At 34.7% G+C, this 25,132-nt stretch overlaps 1 protein-coding gene across 2 annotated transcripts in view; it reads right to left on the minus strand.

The window, feature by feature from the left end:
• Positions 1–406: 406 nt before the first annotated feature.
• The window catches only part of scinlb (scinderin like b), a 50,384-nt gene continuing 25,658 nt past the window's right edge, over positions 407–25,132 (minus strand). For both annotated transcript variants that reach the window (XM_030160223.1, XM_030160222.1), the window contains 12 exons: positions 24,915–25,004; positions 19,490–19,622; positions 19,066–19,154; positions 17,080–17,295; positions 11,974–12,104; positions 11,699–11,789; positions 7,683–7,853; positions 5,805–5,979; positions 2,621–2,736; positions 2,449–2,526; positions 2,297–2,357; positions 407–1,222 (listed from right to left, as the gene is read on the minus strand). In XM_030160223.1, the coding sequence (XP_030016083.1) occupies positions 1,062–1,222; positions 2,297–2,357; positions 2,449–2,526; positions 2,621–2,736; positions 5,805–5,979; positions 7,683–7,853; positions 11,699–11,789; positions 11,974–12,104; positions 17,080–17,295; positions 19,066–19,154; positions 19,490–19,622; positions 24,915–25,004 (1,512 nt within the window). In that variant the 3' untranslated portion in view covers positions 407–1,061. The remainder of the gene's footprint in view (positions 1,223–2,296; positions 2,358–2,448; positions 2,527–2,620; positions 2,737–5,804; positions 5,980–7,682; positions 7,854–11,698; positions 11,790–11,973; positions 12,105–17,079; positions 17,296–19,065; positions 19,155–19,489; positions 19,623–24,914; positions 25,005–25,132) is intronic.

Genomic DNA, 25,132 nt, shown 5'->3' on the forward strand with positions numbered 1-25,132 from the left:
CAGTGTGGTATTAGCACTTTTACTTAAGGATCAGAATACTTATACAAACAATTCCATAATGTGTGTGTGTGTGTGTGTGTGTGTGTGTGTGTAAGATTGCCAATGAGGCATGTGTATGTTGGTCTTTATATGAAGTTTACAGTGGTTATCCAACAGACTAGTTAAAGTAGTCTGATTCCCAGCCTGTATGTGCCCTTTATTTCTGCACAGACTGAAGGATAGCACAGCTGTGAATTCATCTTTCATGTTTTCTTCCTACTCAGACAGATGCCGAGAGCCATTCTCTCTTCCCGAGAGAGAGGAGCCGCACGACAAACCTGACTGTATGTTTGATATAAAAGTATAAATGAGCTGGTGTTGCAGAAATAGGTTTCTTCATACCATTCAAAAGGCTTTAAGGCACAGGTTTGAAACACTGGAAGTTTATTTAAAACCACTCCATGTGAGCATTTCAGGGTCAAATACTAGTCGCAGAGTTGACACATTAGACTGTGTTTAGGCTACATAACATCCACACCTTCTAGAAATTTTGTCAAGCACAGGATTAGATTTTTAACAAATGCAGCATGCAAATAAAAGTATTCCGTACCAGTGACAAAACACACACAATGCAGCAGTGGAGTCTCTGTAAGTGTACTGGTTCACTATGAAAGTACAGAAATACTCTGTTAAAACAGACAGAACGTAAAGGAAAGCATGACAATGTATTCTGGATACAAATGTAATGCAGTAAAAGAGGGCAAACAGAAACACAGGATATGACCGGGAGTGTGATATGGCTTTCTTACTTATTTCTTATTCATATTAGATGCTCTAATTAACAGAGGGACAAACTGTCGGATGCTATAGATCAATAAACCACCTCTATCAGTGATACAAAAGGATATTATATAACTGCTTATGTGACATATTCCTGTTTATTAGGCCTGGTGCACTGCATCAAGCCAGCCTCAACCTGACAACAACAACAACAACATTGGTTTTGGCACTTAGGGTTAAGGTAAACATAACGGCAATAGAAGGTGCTGGATAGGTTAGACTGGGAGGAAGGGCCTGCAGCTTCAGGAACATCCAAATATTTTTGCCAGTCGATCTGTATCCCACATCTTGGCATCCCAAGCCTGGAACCAGCCTGTGAAAGTCGGGGGCTCTGCTCCCTGTTTTATGGTGGTGATGGGTAGTCCACTGCGACCAGACGGGTCAGAGTCCACATAGTCTTTTGCTGCACAAGAAGATGCAAAAAGATAAGAAACAGAAAACCAGAACACGTTGCATCTACCACACACAGTATTCAGAAGCAGAATAATCACTTTTAGATTTTTTTTAACTTTTACTTTTGCATTTTCATTGTTCAGTTAATTCTCCATCTACATCAGGGGTGTCAAACATACGGCCTGGAGGCCAAATGCGGCCCGTCAAAGGTTCCAATCCAGCCCGCAGGAAGAATTTGTGAAATGCAAAAATTGCACTTAAGATGATTACAGAAAATTTGGCTCAGGTTCCACATACAGACCGGGAAAAATATTATCATAATAACCTAGAAATTCTTACAACTCCAATTTTTTCTTTTTGTAAATGTAAATATTTTCATGTAATTTTCCTGCATTTACACTAAAACAAACTATAATTTCACAGAAAACGTAAATATCCTGAACATATATGAAAAACCTGAAATGTCTGAGGAGACGTAAGTGTAATTTTGATAATATTCTGCCTGTTACTGAATATTTAGTGTATTTGTAGATCCACTGTGATCTGTAAGTTGTAATGAACATGACGTCAATGATAAACTGAGGTAGAATATTGTTAAAATTGCACTTATTTACTTAACAAATTTTAGGGTGTTCATGTTATTCGCATTGTTTTAAAGAACAGTTTATAGATGTAAACTTTTTCATTATGTAAGGAAAGTTTGGAGTTGACATTATTTATATATTATTATGTTATTATTTCACTGTTCCAACCCACTTCAGATCAAATTCAGCTGAATTTCTCCCCTGAACTAAAATGAGTTTGACACCCATGTTATAAAGGATAGGTGGTAGATGTAAACATTTTCATCCGATAATTTTACTTTTTTAGCTCTATAGCATAGAGGAAATTTCGTAGTTGACATTATTTATATATAATTATGTTAATATTTTACTGGTCCGGCCCACTTCAGATCAAATTCGGCTTAATGTGGCCTCGGAACTAAAATGAGTTTGACACCCCTGATCTACATCCTCTATCTGCAGTAACAGCATTACTGTAAGTGGAGCATTTGTTTTCCCTTCAGGGCTTTAGTGAAACAAACCTATTTTAGGAGCTCCGTTCCTCTCCTCTGCATTAGCGTCATTGCCAACCCAAATGAAGATCTGCAGAAAAGAGAGATGGATTCAGTTTTCAGAAAAGTATTTTTAAGAGTGTGTGAAACAAAATATTTCAGCATTAATAACCGCTCCATACCTGGTCCCATGTATCCAGAAGCATAACATCATCAGTGGCCAGATCTGACTGAGTGAAATCTCCTGGTACTTCTTCAACCTGAGTGGAAGAAAAAAGAAGTGTAAACAAAACAATCACAACATATAAAACATAAACTCATCCCTCTCTCTTACTCTTATACTCTGTGACTTACAGTGAGTCTTCCAGTTTTGTTGGAGCAGCCAAAGAGACGTGGAGGTTTGACCATGTTCCTCAGACTCTTGGAGGTCTGGTAGTCCTGCTTACCTCCCAGAGCAGACCAGAACTCAGCTAAAAAGAAAGAAAGCATTTAAGTCATTAATCACATATTTTATGATTTTTTTTTTTTGTCTGATGATAAGAAGTAAATGATGCCCACCACCTTAAACAATGTAAACTAACATAGAAAAGTTTAGACACAGGATTCAGAGCTGAGTCATGACTAGTTTAAGTCTCATTAGACCTACCAGTGTAACCTGATAGAGAAGCTAGATATGCACAGCAATTAGACGTGGTGGGAATTTCTAACTTTTAAACCCATATTTGGTAAATCAGTGCAACTTCTTACAGTAACCAGAGTAACTGTCATTACAGAGCAGTTGCAGACACAGTTCTGCTGTTTAACAAACAAAAAATCTGTACTCAGACGATTGCACTAAGTTATTTTGAGTCATTGTACTTTGCTTTACAACTTAAACTGCTTCCATTATATCACAGGTGTCAAACATGCGGCCCGGGGGCCAAAACCAGCCCGCCAAAGGTTCTAATCCAGCCCGCGGGATGAATTTGCAAAGTGCAAGTTAGGGCATCAAACTCAAAAAAATATCATAATAACCTATAAATAATGACAGTACCAATTATTTCTCTTTGATTTAGTGCAAATAACATTAAATTATGAAAATGTTTACATTAATAAATTATCCTTTAAAATGTGAATAACTTGAGCAAATATGAACAACCTGAAATAACTGAAGAAAGTTAAGTGCAATTTTAACAATATTCTGCCTGTTACTACATGTTTTGTGCCTTTGTAGATCTGATCTGTATTGCATATGTATAAATGATAAATCAAGGTATAATATTGATAAAATTGTACTTACATTTCTTAACAAATTCCATTTTTTTCAGGTTATTCACATCGTTTTTGTTTGGATAGTTTTTAAATGTAAATATTGGCATAGCTGAATGTTATTTTTTGCACTAAAACAATTTTGAGTTGTCATTATTTATTGGTTATCATGCTATTATATGACTGGCCCACTTCAGATTAATTTGGGCTGAATGTGGCCCCCGGAAGAAAATGAGTTTGACACCCCTGCATTAGAGAATAAAAACAACCTGAAAAATAAATTAATCTGCATCTCAAATATTAAACTGAGACTAAGTTGAACATGAAGAAAATAATTAGCTACAAAGGACTAATTCAGCTTCAAACCCAAGAAAGGGATCAATTGCATTATGTTGTATTAGCTCTGTTTATCCAAAAAGGTGAAGATAGCTGCTTATAAAAACTCTGACTCCAACTCACACAATGTTACACTTTTAAAATCTCTGACCTGATAGACGTTTCTGTTCTGTTCTGTTCTGTGTAGGACTAAAAATGACGAGAATAATATTTGAAATGACTCTTGTCTGGTTCACTTGAAGTACGCTGCTTGAATAAGAATGAATATTTAAATTGTGCAGTGTTCAGATTCTCATTCTCCTTCCTTCTACTTTCTGTCTGTTTTTCTTCAAAGTCCCCTTAACTACATGAAAGAACCACAAACTCCAGACTAAAACTACAACTACACTCTGCAAAACAGCAAGTTTTGACAAAAACACACAACTCGTCTGTTTATATGCCATTCTCTTCCATTGGGATTTAGTCATTTTAATACCATGGTGTGCTTCATCGTGTGCACATTCTACAAAAATAAATATTCTCCTGACACTATTTTGGAGCATCCTGTGTTCAGTACCACCTAAGAACTAGACAAACAACCCAGATAACATGAAAAGTCAATGACAGAGTGTGGAGATCAGGGTCTGTGAGAGTAACATGACTCGAAAAATACCTATAAAACTAACTTTAAATAGGTTAGATAAGTTATTTTATACTGAATAGATTTAGACTTAAATAAGGAGCCATTTTCCCACTGTAACAGTAGTTTTACTTGAGAAAAACAGTTTAGTATTCTTCACAATCCTGTGTATATATTTCAAATAAGGGCTGTAAATTACTGCAGTCGTTATACTAATGGGCTCACCAAATAAATATTTACATAATAAACATAGTAGTGGATGGAAGTTTTAGCGTGCCCTCAAAATTTTAGCCAATCTCAAATATCATGAAATACTTCCGGAAAAGACAGATACAAACAAATGCAAATTATTCTTTTTTTTTTTTTGTTTGTTGTTAACAAGAAAAAAAATAACAAAGCTAAATTCTTGACAGTTTCAACCTGTCATGTCCTGGATGTGTTTCCTTATGATTAGTGTACCTTTTGGTAATTGGATTTTCTTTTCAGAAACAAAAGAAAAACTAGTGGTTAACTAATTTTTGTTCTAAAATCGAAGAATTAAAATAAAAAACAGAAATGTAAAAACTGACCAAAAATGCTTGTTTTTTTTTTTTTTTTTAATTTTCTGAGACTGGATGTTGTCATTTTCAAGGAAAGAGCACAAATGTCATCGAGGTCACAAATATTCTTACAAACGATGGGTTTGTATGAATCTTCCAGTTCATATGAAATCTGGATATCGTAGACATGCTCCCTCCACGAATGTCTATGATGTCTAGATTTCGTACAAACGGTCCGTTTTTTCATTTCTGTCGGGTAGGAACTTTCTTTTATGTTATTAGAAAGAGAGAACGAAAATCAGTCAGTTTTTTAATATTTGGTTTATCTGTTTTGACACTAAAAAAGAAAAACGCTTTGAAATTCAATTTTAATTCTTCTATTTTAAAAAAGAAAATCAACCATCCACTAGTTTTTCTTTTGTTTCTGAAAAGAAAATCAATTACTAAAAGATACACTGGCCCATTATCTGCTGAAACATCCAGTTTTGACCTCCATGGAGGAATATTTGACAGAGTTCAATGACTTAAGAGCGATTGTTAATGCAATATATCACAAATGCATGTGTGCATGTGTCCAAAACCTTTTTTCCACCACTGTATTTCATAAAAGGGTTGTAAATTACTGCAGTCATTATACTAATGGATTTACCTAATGAGTATCTACCTAACAAATATGTGTAAAGTATCCCCACCCCCTGACAGATCACCTTCAACACATCAACATGGATTTATGGCTGACAAATATAAAGTGACCTTGATCTCCTCCAGTTCATTCTGGGTTTCAGAGGACACCCACCTGGCTCCTTGCTCTCCGATACTTGAGTGACGCTGCCCCCCAGGAAGCTCGTCACATGCTTGGCTGCGTCCATCTCCTCATCAGTGGCGCCCTGTCCTCGCCAGACAAACAGAGCACTGGAAGTTTTCAGCACGAACACGTCGTTGGTGTTCAGATTGGAAGAAGACGCATCAACCTGAGGAAACAGTGGAGCGGTGACGGAGGAGACACCAGAAAACACAAACGTTAAAAGGATGCGTTAGCTTTGGTCTACTGACTGAATAAGAGACTAACACTGACCAAGTGGAAATCAAAGAGTATCTCCTTTAGTTTCTGGAATTACATTACAGGGTGATTTTAATAAGTTTGGGAAAATATAAGGTCCATTCTTTTATTTTTTTCTAGGTTAAGCCTTTGCAGCTTTCAGTGGAATCATAACTGTGTCTGCTGTAGCTGATGCTGCTGTATTAACTATTAGTATACTTTATCCACATGATTTTTTTTTTTCTTTTCTTTTCTTTTTTCTTTTCTCTGTAGTCTGTTTAAGGTCTTGTCCTGCTGCTATGATAAAGAGGCTGTTCTCACATAAAGAAGATAATAACAATCATGAACAATGTTAAACTATGATAGAAAATTTTAAATAATACAAGGAAAGTACTACTAAAAACTACATTATTATGGAAATAATATGATCTGCTAATGCACATACTGTTAACAGTGATAATTAATTTAAAGTAGTGAAAAGCATAATATCATCACCTTCCTAAAATAACTGACAAAAATGACTTTTTTGTCTAAATCAGGGGTGTCAAACAGGCGGCCTGGGGGCCAAAACCGGCCCGCCTAAGGATCCAGTCCAGCCCGCAGGATGAATTTGCAAAGAGCAAAAATTACACTTAAGATATTAACAATCAAAGATGTCGAACTTGTTTTAGTTCAGGTTCCACAGAACAATGTGATCTCAACTAAAATAATAGCATAATAACCTATAAAATAATGACTCCAAATTTTCTTAGTTTAATGTGAAAACCATATTACATTACACCTATAAATAATGACAAGTCCAAATTTTTCTTGTTTTAGTTTAAAACTGACATTAAACTATGAAAATATTATTTACAAACTATCCTTTCACAATAAAATGTGAAAAACCTGAAATTTTGAAAGTGAAAATTTAACATTATTCTTCCTGTTATTAAATATTTTGTGGCCTTTGTAGATCCAATCCATAATATGCATGTATAAATGGTAAGTTGAGGTGTAATATTGTTAAAATTGCATTTATTTTTCCCAGGAAATTTTAGTTTTTTCAGTTTATTCACATCATTTTTGTTTGGATAGTTTGTAAATTTACATACTTTCATAATTTAATTTTGATTGCACTAAAACAAAGAGAAAAATTTGGAGTCGTCATTATTTACAGGTTATTATGCTATTGTTTTACTGGTCTGGCCCACTTGAGATCAATTTGGGCTTAATGTGGCCCCTGAACTAAAATGAGTTTGACACCCCTGGTCTAAATCATGATATTTATTTATTTTTTTATTTAGAGCAACTTTTTCATATACTTACTCCAATGCAAATGTTCTTCTGGAATAAATAAGTTATTCTGAATCTGAATCTGATTACATTCTCAGTTGAACAGATCTGTGATTCTACCCCATAAGATCCTTGCATGTATCAAGATTGTGACTTAGGCCTGTTTCTATTTTTTGTGTTTCCTGAAAAATCTGAAAAAATGACTCAGGCAATTATTTTAGGAAGATGACAATGATGTTTAAAGTAAAAAACCATTATTGATAGTAGTTGTTATTAAATATGAACAGTGTTAGTAATAATAAAACAAAAACATAAATGTAAAACAAACCACATAGACTCATGTCCACATAAATCACTCACCTCTACAGCCCGAGTGGCGCGGTTGGAGCTCTGGCGGATGTGGAAGAGGCGAGTGCTGGCGGCCTGTGTCTGTCCACCTTTGCGTGACGTCCCCCCGCTGTGGATAATCATGGGTTTACCCTGGAACAGGCTCATCAGGTGGGGAGGCTCCTGGCCCTGGGTCACCCTCACCTGTGGATGACAAAATAATTCACCAAAGAGGTCAGTGGTGAAGCATCAGTACAGAATTAATGCCAACACCACCATCTGCTGGTCATCCTGGGTGGTTCACTTCATACTAGAGTAAAGTCACTCATGACAAACAGCAAATGGTAGAAGAAGTATTTAGATTATGAAGTACACATTCAGTGGAAAGTAGTTATTGTGCAGTAAAGTGGTCCATGTCAGTGTTTTACTATTATGTATGATGGTTTTGGATCATGTTAGTCTCTTCTTAAAACCCACCTGTTCTCCTTGGCTTTTTAACACTCTTGCAATGTTGACATTTTGCATCTGTTTTTACATTTTAAGTTGTTTTATTTATTCAGTTTTATTGTTTCTTAATGCTTTTAGTAATTTCATATTGTGCTTTTAGTCTGCTGTATAGCACTTTCGTCCACTGTGGTTGTTTTAAAGTGCTTTATAAATAAAGTTGGATTGGATTGGATTGGATTGAATGTTACAGTTGTTTTATTGTGTAGGTTGTATTTTACTGGTGTTAAGTCCCGTGAACTATTTTATACACTATTGACACCAATGCATTATATTCAACACCCTGTCAAAACCAACTTTTCTTTTCTTTTTTTTTTTTTTTGTTTTAATTGAAAATAACTAACTAACTAACTAACTAACTAAATAAATAAATAAACAAACAAACAAATAAAATAAAATAAAATAAAATAAATAATAACAAAAAAAACACTTTTCATCCATAACATCCATGTTTTCAGTTTGGTATGATGCATTTTCCATCGTATCCAAGAGGTTTATTAAAGGTTTATTTCACTTTGTGAGTTGTTGAGGAAATTTCTCAACCCATACAAGAATGCTTCAATTTTTATTTCATTATAAATACTCAAAATCAATATATATAGATATATGTGAAAGGATATGACAATTATAACCTTAAAAGTAAGTAAGGATAAAACATCTATAGAAAACATAACAGAATAGAATAGCTATAACACTCGGAATTAAGTGAATGTGGACCAATGTGGGTGGGGTGGGGTAGTACTTTTATCTTTTTTTTCTTTTATTTCTTATCAGTTTAAGTTTTGTTTGTTGTTAGTTGGTTTTTGGAAAACTGGAAAATTGGACATGCTTATACCTGTGCTGAGAGGATATGTATACTGAAAATGTGTCCTAATAAAATGATTATTTAAAAAAATGTAAGTAAGGATATCAAATGAATGTAGTGCACAGGTGTTAAACATGCGGCCCGGGGGCCAAATCCGGCCCGCCAAAGGGTCTAGTCCAGCCCCTGGGGTGAAGTTGTGAAATGCAAAAATTACACTGAAGATATTAACAATCATTTTAGTTCAAGTTCCACATTTAGACCAATTCAATCCCAAGTGGGCAGGACCAGTAAAATACTATCATAATAATGTATAAATACTCTCAACTCCAAATTTCTCTCATAAATGTAATGGATTTACACTAAAATAAAGTATAATTTCACAAAAAATGTGAAGAACCTGAACAAATATGAACAACCTGAAATGTTTTAAGAGAATTAAGTACAATTTTAACAATATTCTGCCTGATGTTAATTTGTTGTTGTGTATTTGTAAATCCACTGTGATCTGTAAGTTATAATGAACACGTGTAAATGATAAACTGAAGCATAATATTGTTAAAATTACACTTATTTTTTCAGTTTGTTCATGTTATTCACATTGTTTGAAAGGGTAGTTTGTAGATGTAAACCTTTTCATTGTTTAATTTTACTTAGTCTAAAACAGAGAAAATTTTGGAGTTGACATTTATATATTATTATGTTATTATTTTACTGGTTCGGCCTGTTTCAGATCAAATTTAGCTGAATGTGGCCCCTGAACTAAAATATGTCTGACACCCCTGATGTAGCGGAATAAAAACTACAATATTTGCCTCTGAGATGTTTGTGAGCAGCCGGACATTTCACTCATTTGTCTTGTGTGAGTTACAGCATCAGGGTTTCATGTCTCTTACAGCTGATTACAAAACGGTTTATGCTTCAGGCTAGTTCTTCATTTTGACTCTTATCTTCAACTTCCAAAATGCACTTCTCATATTCAGAGAGAACAAGGAGGAAACATGTTTTGTCTACTCACACGTAAGTTCTTAGGACACATGATGACTGTATTCTTTTTACTTTTACTTTTTCACTCACAGTCATTGAAGTTAAAGATCATGCAGTGGTTTGGATGTGTTTTTACACAGTATGCAGAGGTGGCAAAAGTACTCATTCTGTACTTAAGTAGAAGTACAGTTACTTGTGTGAAAAAAATACTCTCATAAAAGTAGAAGTACTGATTCAATTCCTTTACTTAAGTAACAGTGAAAAAGTACAACTTCTCAATTGTAATAAAGTACAAAAGTAAAAAGTAAAACTACATTTTTTGCCATGAATGAAACAATACCTCCTGTAACAAAGTACTTATACTTCATTACTTCCCATCTCTGACAGTATGTGATGACAGGGGAGCAGTGTCTCAGAGTCGAGGTCTAACCCAGTGGTGTCAAACTCATTTTAGTTCAGGGGCCACATTCAGCCTAATATGATCTAAAGTGGGCCGGACCAGAAAAATATTATAAATAATAGGATAAGAACTTTTGAGTGAAAAAAGTAAATTCTGTAATGGAAATGTTTACATCTATGAATTGTACTTGAACATAACATGAACAAATATGTACAACCTGAAAATTCTTTAGTAAATTAAGTGCAATGTTAACAATATTACGCCTCAGTTTATCATTTCTACATGTGAATCACAACTTAGAGACACCCACAGTGGATCTACAAATACACAAAACATTAAATAACAAGTAGAATATTATTAAAATTCCACATACTTCTCTTAAGACATTTCAGATATTCACATTTTTTGTAAAAGACTAGTCTTTAAATGTGAACATTTTAGTGCAATTTTACTTCTTTTAACACTAAAACAAAGAGACAAATTTACAGTTTTCATTATTTATAGGTTATTATGATAGTATTTTACTGGTCTGAAAAATCTTGAATTAAGCAAAAAAAAAAAAAAAAAATCTTGAATTAAGCAAAAAAAAAATTCTTGAATCAAGCAACAAAAAAAATCTTGAATTAAGCAAAAAAAAAATCTTGAATCAAGCAACAAAAAAATCTTGAATTAAGCAAAAAAAAAACTTGAATAGAGCAAAAACAAGGTTGAATTAAGCAAAAAAAAAAAATCTTGAATTAAGCAAAAAAAAATCTTGGAATTGAGCAAAAACAAGGTTGAATTAAGCAAAAAAAATCTTGAATTAAGCAAAAAAAAAAATCTTGAATTAAGCAAAAAAAATCTTGAATTAAGCAAAAAAAATCTTGAATTAAGCAAAAAAAAATTTGAATTAAGCAAAAAAAAAAAATGTGAATTGAGAAAAAAAGTCTTGAATTAAGCAAAAAATCTTCAATTAAGCAAAAAAATTTTCAATTAAGCAAAAAAAAAATTCTTGAATTAAACAAATACACAAAACATTTAATAACAGGGAGGGCATTATTAAAATTCCACATCCTTCTCATAAGACTTTTCAGATATTCACATTTTTTGTAAAAGACTAGTCTTTAAATGAGAACATTTTAGTGCAATTTTACTTCTTTTTACACTAAAACAAAGAGACACATTTACAGTTTTCATTATTTCTAGGTAATTATGATAGTATTTTACTGCTTCTGATCCACTTTAGACTGAACTGACCTAAAATGATTTTAACATCCTTGATTGTTAATTTCTTCAGTGTAATTTTAGCATTTCACAAATTCATCCCAGGGGCCAGATTTGGCCCCCGGGCTGCAGGTTTGACACCTGTGCTCTAACCTGAACTGGTGATCCTCCCATGGAGTCATCCAGCTTCACTGTGAGGAATGCCGAAGCCGCCAACTCATCTTTGGTGCACTTCAGCCCCTGCCTGATAGACAAACACACAACACAGTCACAAAAAAACCTGAGCATTAGTGTGTGAGTGGACCAGGGCTGGTGGTTTGAGGATCTGCTCCAGATCCAACCGCACACACACACACACACACACACACACACACACACACACACACACACACACACACACACACACACACACACACACACTCACTCACCAGGTGTATATGATGTGCTGCTCACGGCCTCCTAGTCTGTAGCTGTAGAGGATGAGGTAACAGTCTCCACCATAGAAGTGGCCGTAGGAGGACGGATCTACAGGCACCTTGTCATCCTCAACACGCCAGATCTGAGAAACATGTTAAAACTGGTTAAAAAACTTGTTGGAGAGAATGTGGAGATATCAGTGTAAATCATGCACATGTGTTTTGGTCATGTCCTAAACTTGCATCATTCTGGGATAATGTATATTCAACAGTTGTTAAGATATTGGGTTATGCAATTCCTAAAACATGTTTGGTGATGTATTTTGGATGTATTACTGGTAATAATGTAAGAAAAAAAGATAGATATTTGTTTAAAATACTATTAGCAGCCTGTAAAAAGGCTATTACCAAAAAATGGTGCAGATTAGAACCACCTACAACTAATGACTGGATACAAACTGTGAATGGAATATTTGAGATGGAGATTCTGACCCATAGACTGAGGACTGCAGAACAGTGTCATGATAAATGGAAGAAATGGACAGCTTTCACCTCAACATCCCACTTCTAAAAACAATTGTTAGTCACAAGGTTTATTGTAGTCAATGTGTCCCATATGTTCTCTATGTTTGTCTTGTTTTGTAATGTACGTAAAATAAACAATAAAAATGAGGTAAAAAAAAAAGCTGGCTAAAAAAAACCCACCTTTAACTTGTATTTATTTTTTTTTAACATATTTATCAATCATTTTTTTAAGTCAATTTTTTATTTATTACCTCCACTAGGAGATATTGTGATCGCTTTGCTTTGTGTGTTTGCGTGTTTGTTTGTTAGTTAGCACAATAACTCAAAAAGTTATGGACAGATTTTCATGAAATTTTCAGGAAATGTTGATACTGGCACAAGGAAGAAATGATTAAATTTTGGTGGTGATGGGGGGGGCAGATCTGTCTTGTCTGCGCTCTCCGAGTGCTTTCTCGTTTTCATTGTGCATCTCCAAAAGTACAATATAAAACAAGAAAAGCACTCTGAGAGCGGAGCGCAGACCTCCACCAAGACAGATCTGTACCCATCCCCCCTCCCCGATCACCATCAAAATTTAGTAATTTCTTCCTTGTGCCAGTATCAACATTTCCTGAGAATTTCATGGAAATCCGTCCGTAACTTTTTGAGTTATCCTGCTAACAAACAAACACGCATGCACGCAAACACACAAAGCAAAGCAATCACATTACCTCCTGGCGGAAGTAATGAATGAATGAACAGAGTATAAACCCCACACCCCCCCGAATCAGTGGTGACCCCCATACCAACCCAACCTGGATCTCAAAATATGGAAACCACTAATAAAAACAAATACACGTATATAGATGAAAGAGAATATCATTTACAGATATAAACAGATAGGTGATCAGGATAGTCATAGATAATTATGTTCCACTCTTTCTTTAACCATATTGTAAACAGCATTCCACATATTAAGGGTTTTTCGACTGGCTGCATGCATCCAGGCCACTGACCTCTCCATCATAACTATGTCTAGAAAGCATGCATAATTTTTTGATGCCGATTTAAGTTACATTGAACATTTGAATATTCAATTTCAAAAACGTTAAACACGGCCCATTCTTCCCAACCCCTCATCCTCCAGCCCCTGGTGCTACATGACATACTTTTTCTGTCCATAGTGATAATAAAAACAATATTATTATTGCTACATCATGAGTCTTGATATTACCACCGTAATTCACAATGATATGAATAGTAATAAAAATAGCAAAATACTGTAATGCACATACTGATATTACTATCAATATTTAATTTTATTCTATTCACCGTAGATCTTATTGAGGGTGGGAGGAGGGGAGTTTGAAGGGTTATTTGTTTGTTTGGACTGTTATATTGTTGTGTTTATGATCGTATGTTCATTAAAATGGAAAATCAATAAAATATAAATACATTTTTAAAAAATAGCAAAAAAAATCATAGAACAAAAAAGGTAAAAATATAAATGAAAGAAGATTAAAAAAACAAAAAAAAAACAAAATAATAGTAGACAAATCTGCTTATTCACAATTACATCCTACATGTAAAATGTGGACATGTGGTGTCATTAATATTATTAGAGAGGACACAAGTATTTATAGCACACCAAAAAACAAAACAAAACTTGTATTTATTCCTCAGTTCCCCATAAGATACAATAATAAATACTAAAAGACAGAAAATATCTAATAAGTCTTAAAATACAAAAAGAGACATCATTAAATATTACAAAAAACCTTTGATGTGTAAAAATGTGATAATGTTATGTATTTGTTTCGTTCCATTTAGAAGTAGTTTCAGTTTTGCGAATATAATGGATGCAGTTATTACACAACCTGATCTGGATCATGCAATGTGTGTGTGTGTGTCTGCATTTTTTTTTATTACTGTTTGTACTCAGATTGTATTTATTTTGAGTAGTTTTATAGTATAGTAGTAGTAGTACCTTATTTATAGTACTCTCAGTTTCATTGTACATGTAAAAACACTGACTAAACACATGGAACTTCTCATTTTTATTTGTGTAATTGATATAGAACCATCGCTCCATGATATCAAAAAGGAAGTTAAGAAGATCCTTATCATGAAACATTCAGCATTTCAGCTACAGGGGTTGGACAAAATAATGGAAACACCTAACATTGTGGCATCATAGAAGGTGTTTCCATTATTTTGTCCAACCCCTGTATTAGTGTCCTTTGATTCCAATTGTCTCCACTTAAGTTGGATTTAAAATACTATTGTAATTGTTATTGTCAGTTCTTTATTTTTATTGTAAGCTTCTTTCTTGGTATTTATGTCTTACACGTCAAGTGAATCAGCACTGACAAGTCTTGCATACTTTGATTATGAAATGGTTCTATTGGCAAAGAATGTTAAAATAAGAGGAAGTTTAGAACCACAACTAAAGAGTTAAAAACAGACACAATATCAAGTAGAACTCCCATGTTGCTCCTCACTCTTATATTAGCAGCAGCGCAAAACACGTCAGCTAAAAACACTGGTATTAGAAGCTGCACAGGAAACAATAAAACTAAATATGTATCCACTGAACTGTTAATATAATTTCTGTATCCTGGTCAATTAATTCTTCATGAAAATACACTTTATACTAAAAAACAGAGCTTAAAACAACACCTTTAGAAATAATTATTTGACAAAACAGTGAAATGAAGTTGTAAATCTGACTTATAATGCGATCCAAGTTTACTTGTGTGCAGAATTCAGGCAAAAGCCACATGAAATGCTTGTTTTCTAGATGATTATTAAAAGACGAAATATGTATTTAAATTATTGTCAACAAAATTAACAACTTAAGGGTTTCCCTAAGTTTGGGTAAGGTGCTGTGATTGTTCTGTGAGGTTTAATATCAGACCTGTTATTACAGTGTTTAGAAAAGAGCTCAAAGAACTGCAAAAGTAAACAGCTTATTGATGAAGTCAACACAGTTCCAGTTAGCTTGTATATGGTATCTTTCCAATCCTCAGTGGGGGTGGGGGGGGGGGTGTAATAAAAAAATCTGCACAGGTTTTTCCTTTTTTCTTCAGCTTAAGACAAGGTTGAAACTTTTTTGAGTATCATTATTATAACATTATTGTGGAAAAAATATTGTGGAATAAATGTATACCTTTCATACAGTGTCTTGTGTTGAATTTATTGGAAAAATTGTGTAGTTTCAGAGAATAACATCAAAAACTGTGTATCACTTGTCCTTGTGTGACGTTTTTGCATGATGTTTGCTAAAATTACCCTTTTTCAGTGACAAATAATTTGAAAACCCACATTAATCCTGTTGCTGCTTGCTAATTTTCATTGAGCTTGCTTCCTTTTAACCTTAGAAGACGAGCTTATGGTCTGCCCTTTTGAATGAGTTTCAGTTTCAGTGATTTCAGTTCAAAGTCAATGACGTCATATCAGCCAGTTCCTCAGAAGACGTCCTGTGACAATTTTGTTTGGATTTTTTGGCTTCTAGGTAAGAATTGGACTTATAATTCTTTATGTAGAGTTGATATTATCATAAATCTGTATGTATTATAACAATTCTCTTTCTTTTTCTGTTGTAAATAAAGCATTACCCAACAATTAAGTCTATTCTAATATTAGATAAGTAAAATCATTACTTTTACTAACCCTACCCCCATCAGTTTTTAGTTTGTGAAAAAAATACATAACATTGTAAAAAAAAAAAAAACTTGCATTCGCTCAATTTTCAATATCTAACCTCCAAAATTTAATCAGTTATGCCCATCTGCATGAGCTACAATTAGTTTATATTATTTAGGCCCATTTATTTTCCTAAAGTGAAATCAAGTTTTTTTTACAACCAAATTTTCATATTCGTTTTTGAAACTGCCCACCAATTTGTTAGATTTTGACTTGCTCTGTCAATGATGAAGCCAATTTAAGCAGCCAGAATCACTTTAGGAAGGCTTCTATATATCAATTTATAGTTAAACTAATAAAACAACTCTTACACATGTTATGGAGTAATGCCTAATTGATGTATTTTTTTTTAAATTTCAGACTGACTGAATAGGGCTAAGACGCCAAGACGAAAGCCATCCAGGGGTGGAGGAAGGAAGGCCTCCTGGGGAGGATTCAAAGCTCACAGATGAAGAGAAGAAAGCGTGTTATGTTTGATTTTTGACAGAAATGAAATGGTTAAATCAAGTAGTGCATAGGCCAAATTTCATGTTTTTTTGTTTCAACCTTGTATCAATAAAGGCTCAGTGATTTGAAAACCACAAAAGATTTTGCATAAATGATTTCAGATTCAGATTCCTGAGAAAATTTGACCCTAAACTGATATATTTTCAGTCCATAACCAAGAACTTGAATTTTTGCCCTTTATGTCACTAAAATGCAACTCAAACCTTGAACTTTGTCTTAACTGCTATGCAAAGACACTTGGGTGCTGCATGTAATTCTTACTCTGATGAAAAAAAACCCAAAAACATCCACTAAAATATCAATTAACGTCTGCTATAACATCTGCAATAAATACAGAAAATCTCATACTGTGTAAGAATGATTCCTACAGGTGTATGTTTGGAGTTTTTGAGGCCCACATACCTGAACTTTGCCCGTGCCGTCGTCCACCATGCCGTGCTGGGCCGCCATGGCCTTGTTGGTGTGGAGGGTGGAGGCGTCGAAGGGCACCTGGTCCACTTTGGCGATGCGGCCGATGGTGTAGGCCTTAGTTGGGCCGGTGGTCTCGTCTTTGTCCCTCCAGTCACTGAAGAACTGCTTGAACAGAGTCGTCTCGGATCCTGCAGGAAGTACTTGGATCTGAAGGGAAACAGGGAGGAATCTTAAACAGGCAAGTACAGGTAAATGTTCTGTAAAACCAGGTGCTATTTTCTAAACTGTCTAAGCCAGGGGTGTTATATTCATTTTATTTTAGAGGTCACATAAAGCCCAATTCGATCCTAAACGGCATGGACCAGTAAAATAATAACATACAGTCGCAGAAAAAATTATTAGACCATCAAAAGTCATCAAAAACAATGGTTATACAATCAAGTACTAACTCCTGTGTGTATCATGTGACTAAAACAGACAGAAAAGAAAACATGGAATGCCTAAAAGCACTGTTTTTGTCAGTACAATGCCATAGCTATTGATGTAAGAACTGAAGTGATTTTGGTTATTATCAAGAAAACATGGAAAATGTATAGATATCAGCTCTGAAATTAAACTCTTATGAGCTATTTTTGTTGTTATCAATATATTTGTCCAAACAAATGTACCTTTAGTTGTACCAGCCATTAAAATGAACAAGAAACTGAAGAAAACAAGGCTGGTCTAATCATTTTTTCTGCGACTTTAAGTTAGTTTTCTCTGTTTTCGTTTAAAAAAGTAAAGATGCAATTTTAATGTTATTCTTCAGCTTCCAATTTACACATGTGCATCACAACTTACAGATCCCAGTGGATCTACAAAGGCACATTTAGTACATATTTAGTAACAGGCATAATATTATTAAAAGTCCACTTATTTTTCTTAAGAATTTTTTGGTTGTTCATAGTTGTTTAGATTATTCATATTATTGGGAAAGGATATTTTGTAAATGTAAAGATTTTCAACATGTAAATGTACTTTTTTCCCACTGAGACAACAAGAAAATTTTGGAGTTTTCATTATTTATAGGTAATTATGCTATTATTTTACTCATCTGATCCACTTTTTTCATCCCACGGACCTGACCGGACCATTTGGTGGACCAGTTTTGGCCCATGAGCTGCATGTTTGACACCCCTGATCTATGCCAGTGTTTCCCAACCACTGTGTACATTAGTGTGCCATGAGAAATCATCAGGTGTACGTGGAAAATTATCCAGTTTCACCTGGTTGGTACTGTAAGCGAGCAGCGTGATATAGATACATACGACTGCATGATCCACTACAACAAAAGTCTCCTGTTTCCCTTTGCAAAATAAAAGTGAAAGTGAATCAACCCCGATGTGGTGTGTTCTGTTGATAAAACCCCCCCTCACTAGTGATGTGCAGATCAGCGAATTACCCACGAACCTTGGGTATCGGGTTGAGGCAGGGGGGATTTACCTCCTATGCTATTATACAACGGATCTCAATCCAAGGGTCTTTCCGAGGTTTCTTGTTCCAAACTTCCCGTGACAATGTCGCCTGTGCACCCCCACTGAGCCTCACCCCACCCCACCCCCACCCCTCAGCAAAAGAGAGAGATTCATGTGTGTCTTTCTTCAATTCCTGCAAGAATATCAGCTTTGTGTTCAACTAAACAGGCCCAGGTTTCACACTGAGTAAACTGAGACTTGATTTGCATTATATTTCAATAAATATATATTTTGTGACATTTTTGTTTGGTGGTGTGCCTTGTGATTTTTCTAATGTAAAATATGTGCCGTGGCTCAAAAAGGTTGGGAAACACTGATCTATGCTAAAGTTACACATATAACCTTTACTTTACGCTCATACACTGCCCAGTATAAATGGAGCATTTTCTCCTTCTTCTAAATATTATATAAAAATCTCATTGGTTAACATGTGACTGAATGAGCCTGTACACATGAGCTTTACCTGAGTCTTGTTGGAGTATCCTTTCTCTTTGATGAACTCCTGTCCTGCTGCCATGGCTGCTTTACGCTCTGAAAGGTTAGCTTTAGGACCTGGTCAGAGAAAAACATTGTTAGATTGTGATAATTTCACCAAATTTGTCTCAAGACTGTTTAAAAAAAATCTTGAAAATGCACCATCATGAACAAAAATGAACACAAATTTGATCATTCACACACTTGCAACAGTCAAAACTCAACTGTGGACGAATTACTGAGACAATATCGCAACCATTCATTTAAAAAGCAGAATGAATGACAGAAACGTCTCTACTGACAACCTCTGAATATGATCAATGGATGCCGACAAGTCATAGAAACGTTACTAAAGGAGTTTTTTATGTTTCTGCACAAAAAGAAGGATATTAAAGTCCAAATTCCTGTGGTACCTTTCCAGACAAATATGTTCTTGTCCACCCCGTTGTCCAAGATGTAACAGTCCTCCTGAGACAACATGGCCTGTTTGAAGGGACTCGATGAGGCCACAACCGAAACTTTCATGGAACCGGAAGCATCAGAGATCTGCACAACAGAGTCACACAGAGAAATCAGGATTATAATTGTTTTGTATTTTCAATAGTTATTTGTATTACGTTTTCAATTTTCTATTTTGTTTTGGTCAGTTTTTGAAGTAGATGTCTAGTAAATATAAACCAGTTAATTAGTTTTGGTGACTGAACTGCAACAAAAAGAGGATTTATACTTAATCATATGTAGCAACCAAAATGTAATAATGGCCAATAGCGTAGTAATTTTAGCCATCTGAAATGTAATAAATAATATTCAGTTAAATAAAGAAACAATATAACCTGTCCAACTCTCACTTTTTTGGTATTTACAGGTCAGACATTACGTTGTATCAAAAATCCCAAGTTATAAATATCTTCCTATGGAGCATGAGATCTATAATGTGCAGAAAAGCCCTTGTTCCTCCAGATATCTCATCTCAAAATTTGTGCATTTGTTTGATGAATGTGTTAAAGCAGATAGTGTGAAAATAAGAGATAATTGGAAAGAAGAGATATGCATTCAATTAAGTGAATCTAAGTGGGACTAGTGTTTGTCTAAAATCCACTCCTGTTCTATAAACAATAGGCATCACGACCTGATCACAATCAAGGTGTACAAGTATATTTACATTAGTTATTAATCAGTATTGCAAAAAGATCCCCCCAAAACCATTCCCAAAATGTTTCTTTGGCCATCTTATTACTAGATCTTGCAATCCTGCAAATCTGAAGAAAATCGGATAAAAACTGATAAAATGGCGACCCAATGAGTGTGAAAACATGTGCACAATTTTATTGTTATAAGAGAGCAAAATTATTGTACATAATGTTTTGTAACACAATAAATAATTCCTACTCAACTCCTGTGTCTTTTTTATTACAAAATACACACATCACATTACTTTTCATTTATTGATCATTTTTGTTGAACAGCTGTTTGATTATCAATTCTTATTTTCAGTATTAAGACAATCAACCATTTTGTTCTGAAAACCCTTTCTAATACAGCCCTTTAATTGGAATAATAGAATGGGAACCTGTTATTTCAGTATTATTATGCCTAAATATGCACAACTAGACAGATTTTGGTATGCAAACGGATGTTTACGTCGAACCGCATGTTTTCAATGGTGAGTTGTTCACCAAAATTTATGTAGTGTCCGTACACCAATATACTTCCATCAATAATATTGTGTATATGCCTTATAGATAAATTGTTATAATTTGTTCACAAATGTTTATTTCCTCCTGTACCAGGAAGACTTAGTTACAGATCTAACAGAGATGCGACCATGTGATAAGCCAGATTTCCATTCCAATCTTGTAGAGTCCGTACACCAAGTAGTGTCCATACACCATATTCAAAATATGTGGGTCTAATTTTATTGTTTCTGTCAATATATGGAATTTTTCAGCACGCATGCTTTGGACACAACATCTGTGCAATAAACAATGCATGATTATCCATTGATATATCTTTGTAGGCATTAAATATGGAGGCTGTTAGGCTGTAGTGTCCGTACACTGAATAATTTCTGATTTGACAGGGGTACAAGCCTGCAAAATTTTTAGTAGACACCATAATACAAAAATGTTTTGGACTTTAAAAGAGAAATATCAGACAAATAAAATGGCCTGTCTGATTTTTTGATAAAGCATTATTGTTTTTATCTATATGTGCACCCCTTCTGGTACCCTTGATTGTGATCAGGCCGATCAGCTGATCCCATTTTTGACTGTCCACCGTCTCCATACTCCAAAGTCAAGCTGAACAACATTTATCCCTCAGTCTCCCCAATGTGTGACAGGTGTAAAATGTTAGAAGGTACCTTGTCTCATTCCTTTTGGTTCTGTTCCTCATTGACAGGTTTCTGGCCTATAAAAGGCCTCTTCAGCCTGAACCAGGACTTGTTATTTTTGGCTGTTCTCAGACTGTCGGGAATATACCTGCAACACTACAGCGTCTACTGGAAGAGGCTGATATTAAAAGAATGGAAGTCTCCAACTCCTCCGTCTTTTGTAATGTGGGTCAGTGATATGTTGTCATTAATACAGATGGAGAAGCTCAGGTCTTTGAGGACATGCTCTGCAAACACTTTTTCAAGTGCTTGGACTCAGTTTCTCGTGTACTTGGAAGAAGTTACATTGGACTAAGGATTATATCTGTATACCAGTGACTGTCCTCTGCCTCGGCCCCTCTTTCTTTCTTTAAGAAAGGACTGGTTAGTCAACAGAGGGTATGCAAGTGACATCACCACTAGTGGAAGTCACTGCGGTTACACCCACTGAGTGGCAGAAAGAGGGAGATGAGTGACAGCGTTGGCTTCAATACTGTCTAAACTGAAGAACAATATTTAATTAAAAAAATGAGGAAGAGCTGTTGTGTGATTGATTATGAACAGGTTTGAAAAGCAGTTGGAGCTATCGTTTTACAGACACCGAAAGACAAAGAAAAGAGAAGTAGATGGATTCAGGATCCTGTGGATCCTGTTTGGTGTCAGGTAACATTAATTTATGCTGTATTTTTGGGTAAAATTAGACCTTAAATTACGTATTGTTTTGGCTAATGTTACTTCTTAGTAAAGCTCTTGGTTTCATGATCAGATCTTTCATCTTTCGATGTTGTCTTCATTTTGTGATTCTGAACCTTGTGCTCCTACATGATTTGTAAACTAACTTCAACTGAGGCTAACCTAGTTTTTCAAATACGGGGGAACTGGAGAATAAAGCTACGACAGCGTATTAGGGCCACATAAGAAAATAAAAATACTTGTCACTATGAGTATAAAGTCATAAAATATCGATATAAAACCCTTAATTTTCTGATAATAAAGTCGAATACAAAAAGAATCACAATGTTATGAGAATAAACTCATAGTTATAAAAAAACCTCATAATGTAACAAAAATGTCATTCGTTTATGAGATTAAAGTCATCATATTCCGACAATAAAGCCATAATATTACAAGAATAATGTCGTAATTTAAAAAAAAAGGTGGGAAAAATATCATAATTTACAAGAATAAAGGCGTTCCCTGCTGGTCCACAGCAGTAGTATTTGTGTTGTATAAAGTGTTTGATCTGAACTAGACTCAGTAAATCTCCTCAGTCCCAGTAGATCCTGCATATATTCACTGGGGTCAGTACACAGTCTACTGTAAATGCTCTGTGGATCAGCTGGTTCTGGGCCCTAGTTTTGGACCCTGGTTGTCAGTAATGATGAAACCATGTATATTTGTTTCAGGTTAAAATAGCACTGATCCCCTACACCCTGGATGTCCAGATACACAATTTCTGTCCACATGTCAGTGTTCATGAACCACTTATTCTTTGGTAGCTCGTACAGATCCATGTCCAGTCCAACTGTCCTTCATTTAATTTCAGATTTCACATTTTCCCGGTCTGGCTGTGTTTACTGCTATACTCCGTCATGTTGAGCAGGTTGGCTTTTGCCACTCAGTCTGACTCAGAGGGGCGTGGCCAAGGGGGGAAGTGACGTATGTGCATACCCTCTATTAATTAATTAGTTGTTACACACATCTGAGCCTTTGTTTTTGTGTTATAACATAATTGAAAACTGCAAAACAAAATATATAAAAAATAAAAACATAAATGTAATAAATAATGCCAATAATGTAGTAGCTTTGTAATAATGCAATAAGTTGTTATGTTACTGGCTGGTTATTACATTATTGGTCTATCATTAAAATCCTGTTTGAAAATGTAATAACTGCAAATGATGATGTAATAATACAAAAATATGAGTACATTTCTTGGAAATGCAATTTTCTTTTCTAGTTTTTGTGCAGTATGCTCATAGGTATAGACATCATATTCATTCATCATCTAACTACTAAATACTGTATACTTAAGTAATTAATTATATAAAATTCCTCAATACAAAAAATTATGATTTTGCATATATAAGTAAATAAAAATATTCTAAATAAAGATTTTGCACAACAAATAATTCTCAAACTGGCTTTTAAAACCATAATAATAAGGACAGTGAGAGCTACATAGGGCGTATGCATGATGAATGAAGTGTTTGAGTCGATAATGTAATAATCATATGCACACATGTAGAGGGTTTGTTGTTAAAAGATTTTAAGAAAAAGATTCTGATTGTTTTTTTTTTTTTCAGTCACAGATGTTTAACCCATAAGGACCCAAAACCATCAACTAAAGTAAATGTTTAATACCTGTTGATCCACTAATCCTATCAATCCATGTAAATAATTGGTGTAAAATGCAGTTTGTCATTTTTTCATTGTCATCAGAGGCTCTGTAGTTACCATGGAAACACCAACATCTTCTACAACAATGATTCACCAGTTTGATCAGTGACAGTGGATGGAGACACTTGGCTTATGTTCAGTTAATGATAGATATAACTGAAAAAGACACTTTTTCTTCAGTTTTCTCTGTTTCTGATATAATAAGCCTGAACTTTAATCTGAGCTTTTATGAACATCTATATGATCACTGAATTAAATGTAAGAAAATATGATTTTCACTGGAAAAATGCAAAATATGGAGGATTATTTTATAATAAATGGTGATAAATCTTTTAGGAAATGTTAAATAGAGAGAAAAAAATATCATTTAGAAACTGCCACAAAAGTAGCGCTGGGTCTTTATGGGTTAAGTCAGTGGTTCCCAACCTTTTTGGCTCGTGACCCCATTTTAACATCACAAATTTCTGGCAACCCCAAACATTTAAAACTGAGACATTTTTTTGCCAAAATTAATTTGTTTTTGATCATGTAGTAGTTTGCTATACTATGTTGCAAATAAACGTTAATTTTAGACTACATTTAGTCTATATAATGTATATTATTATGGACGGAGGCAGACAAGCCAGGTGTAGATTACTGCACAAAGAGAGAATTTGATTTTCCTTGGTCAGGATATGTACAGTCAGTCCAGCTTGGATTTACAAGGCTGACAATTAATACTGAACAAACAAGAACTCAAACTATGAATTATGAAAGAGCTGCAGCATCTGAAACCGACCACAGTGAACATTTGAAAGATAAACAGTACCACAGTGCTTCAGTTTCAGCTTCAGAGTCTGTCATGTCTTTTATGTATTGGGATTGTCTCTGTCAACTCACTATATATTTTTATTACTACTTATTTTTTCTTTTTTTTTTTTTTTTAATCAATTACTAGAAATTTCAGGCAACCCCATTTGAATTCCAGGCGACCCTACATGGGGTCCTGACCCCAAGGTTGAAAACCACTGGGTTAAGTTGTGTTTAAGTCTGTTTAAGTCTGTTATTTAAGTCTGACTGGTCCTCACCATGTACAGGGCACCCTTCTTCCTGTTGGACACTTCCACCTTGTCATCATCAGGTATACTGGGAGCGATTCCAGTTATTGGCCCCAGAACCTGTAAAACAACCAGATGAATTACTTACATACAATACAAGTGTGTTATTAAAGAAACAAAAAACACACACACACATACACATACACACACACACACTCATAAAAAGGCAACAGAGCAGCTTTGTGAGT

Source organism: Sphaeramia orbicularis, chromosome 17 (genome assembly GCF_902148855.1).
Source record: "Sphaeramia orbicularis chromosome 17, fSphaOr1.1, whole genome shotgun sequence".
NCBI lineage: Eukaryota > Metazoa > Chordata > Actinopteri > Kurtiformes > Apogonidae > Sphaeramia > Sphaeramia orbicularis.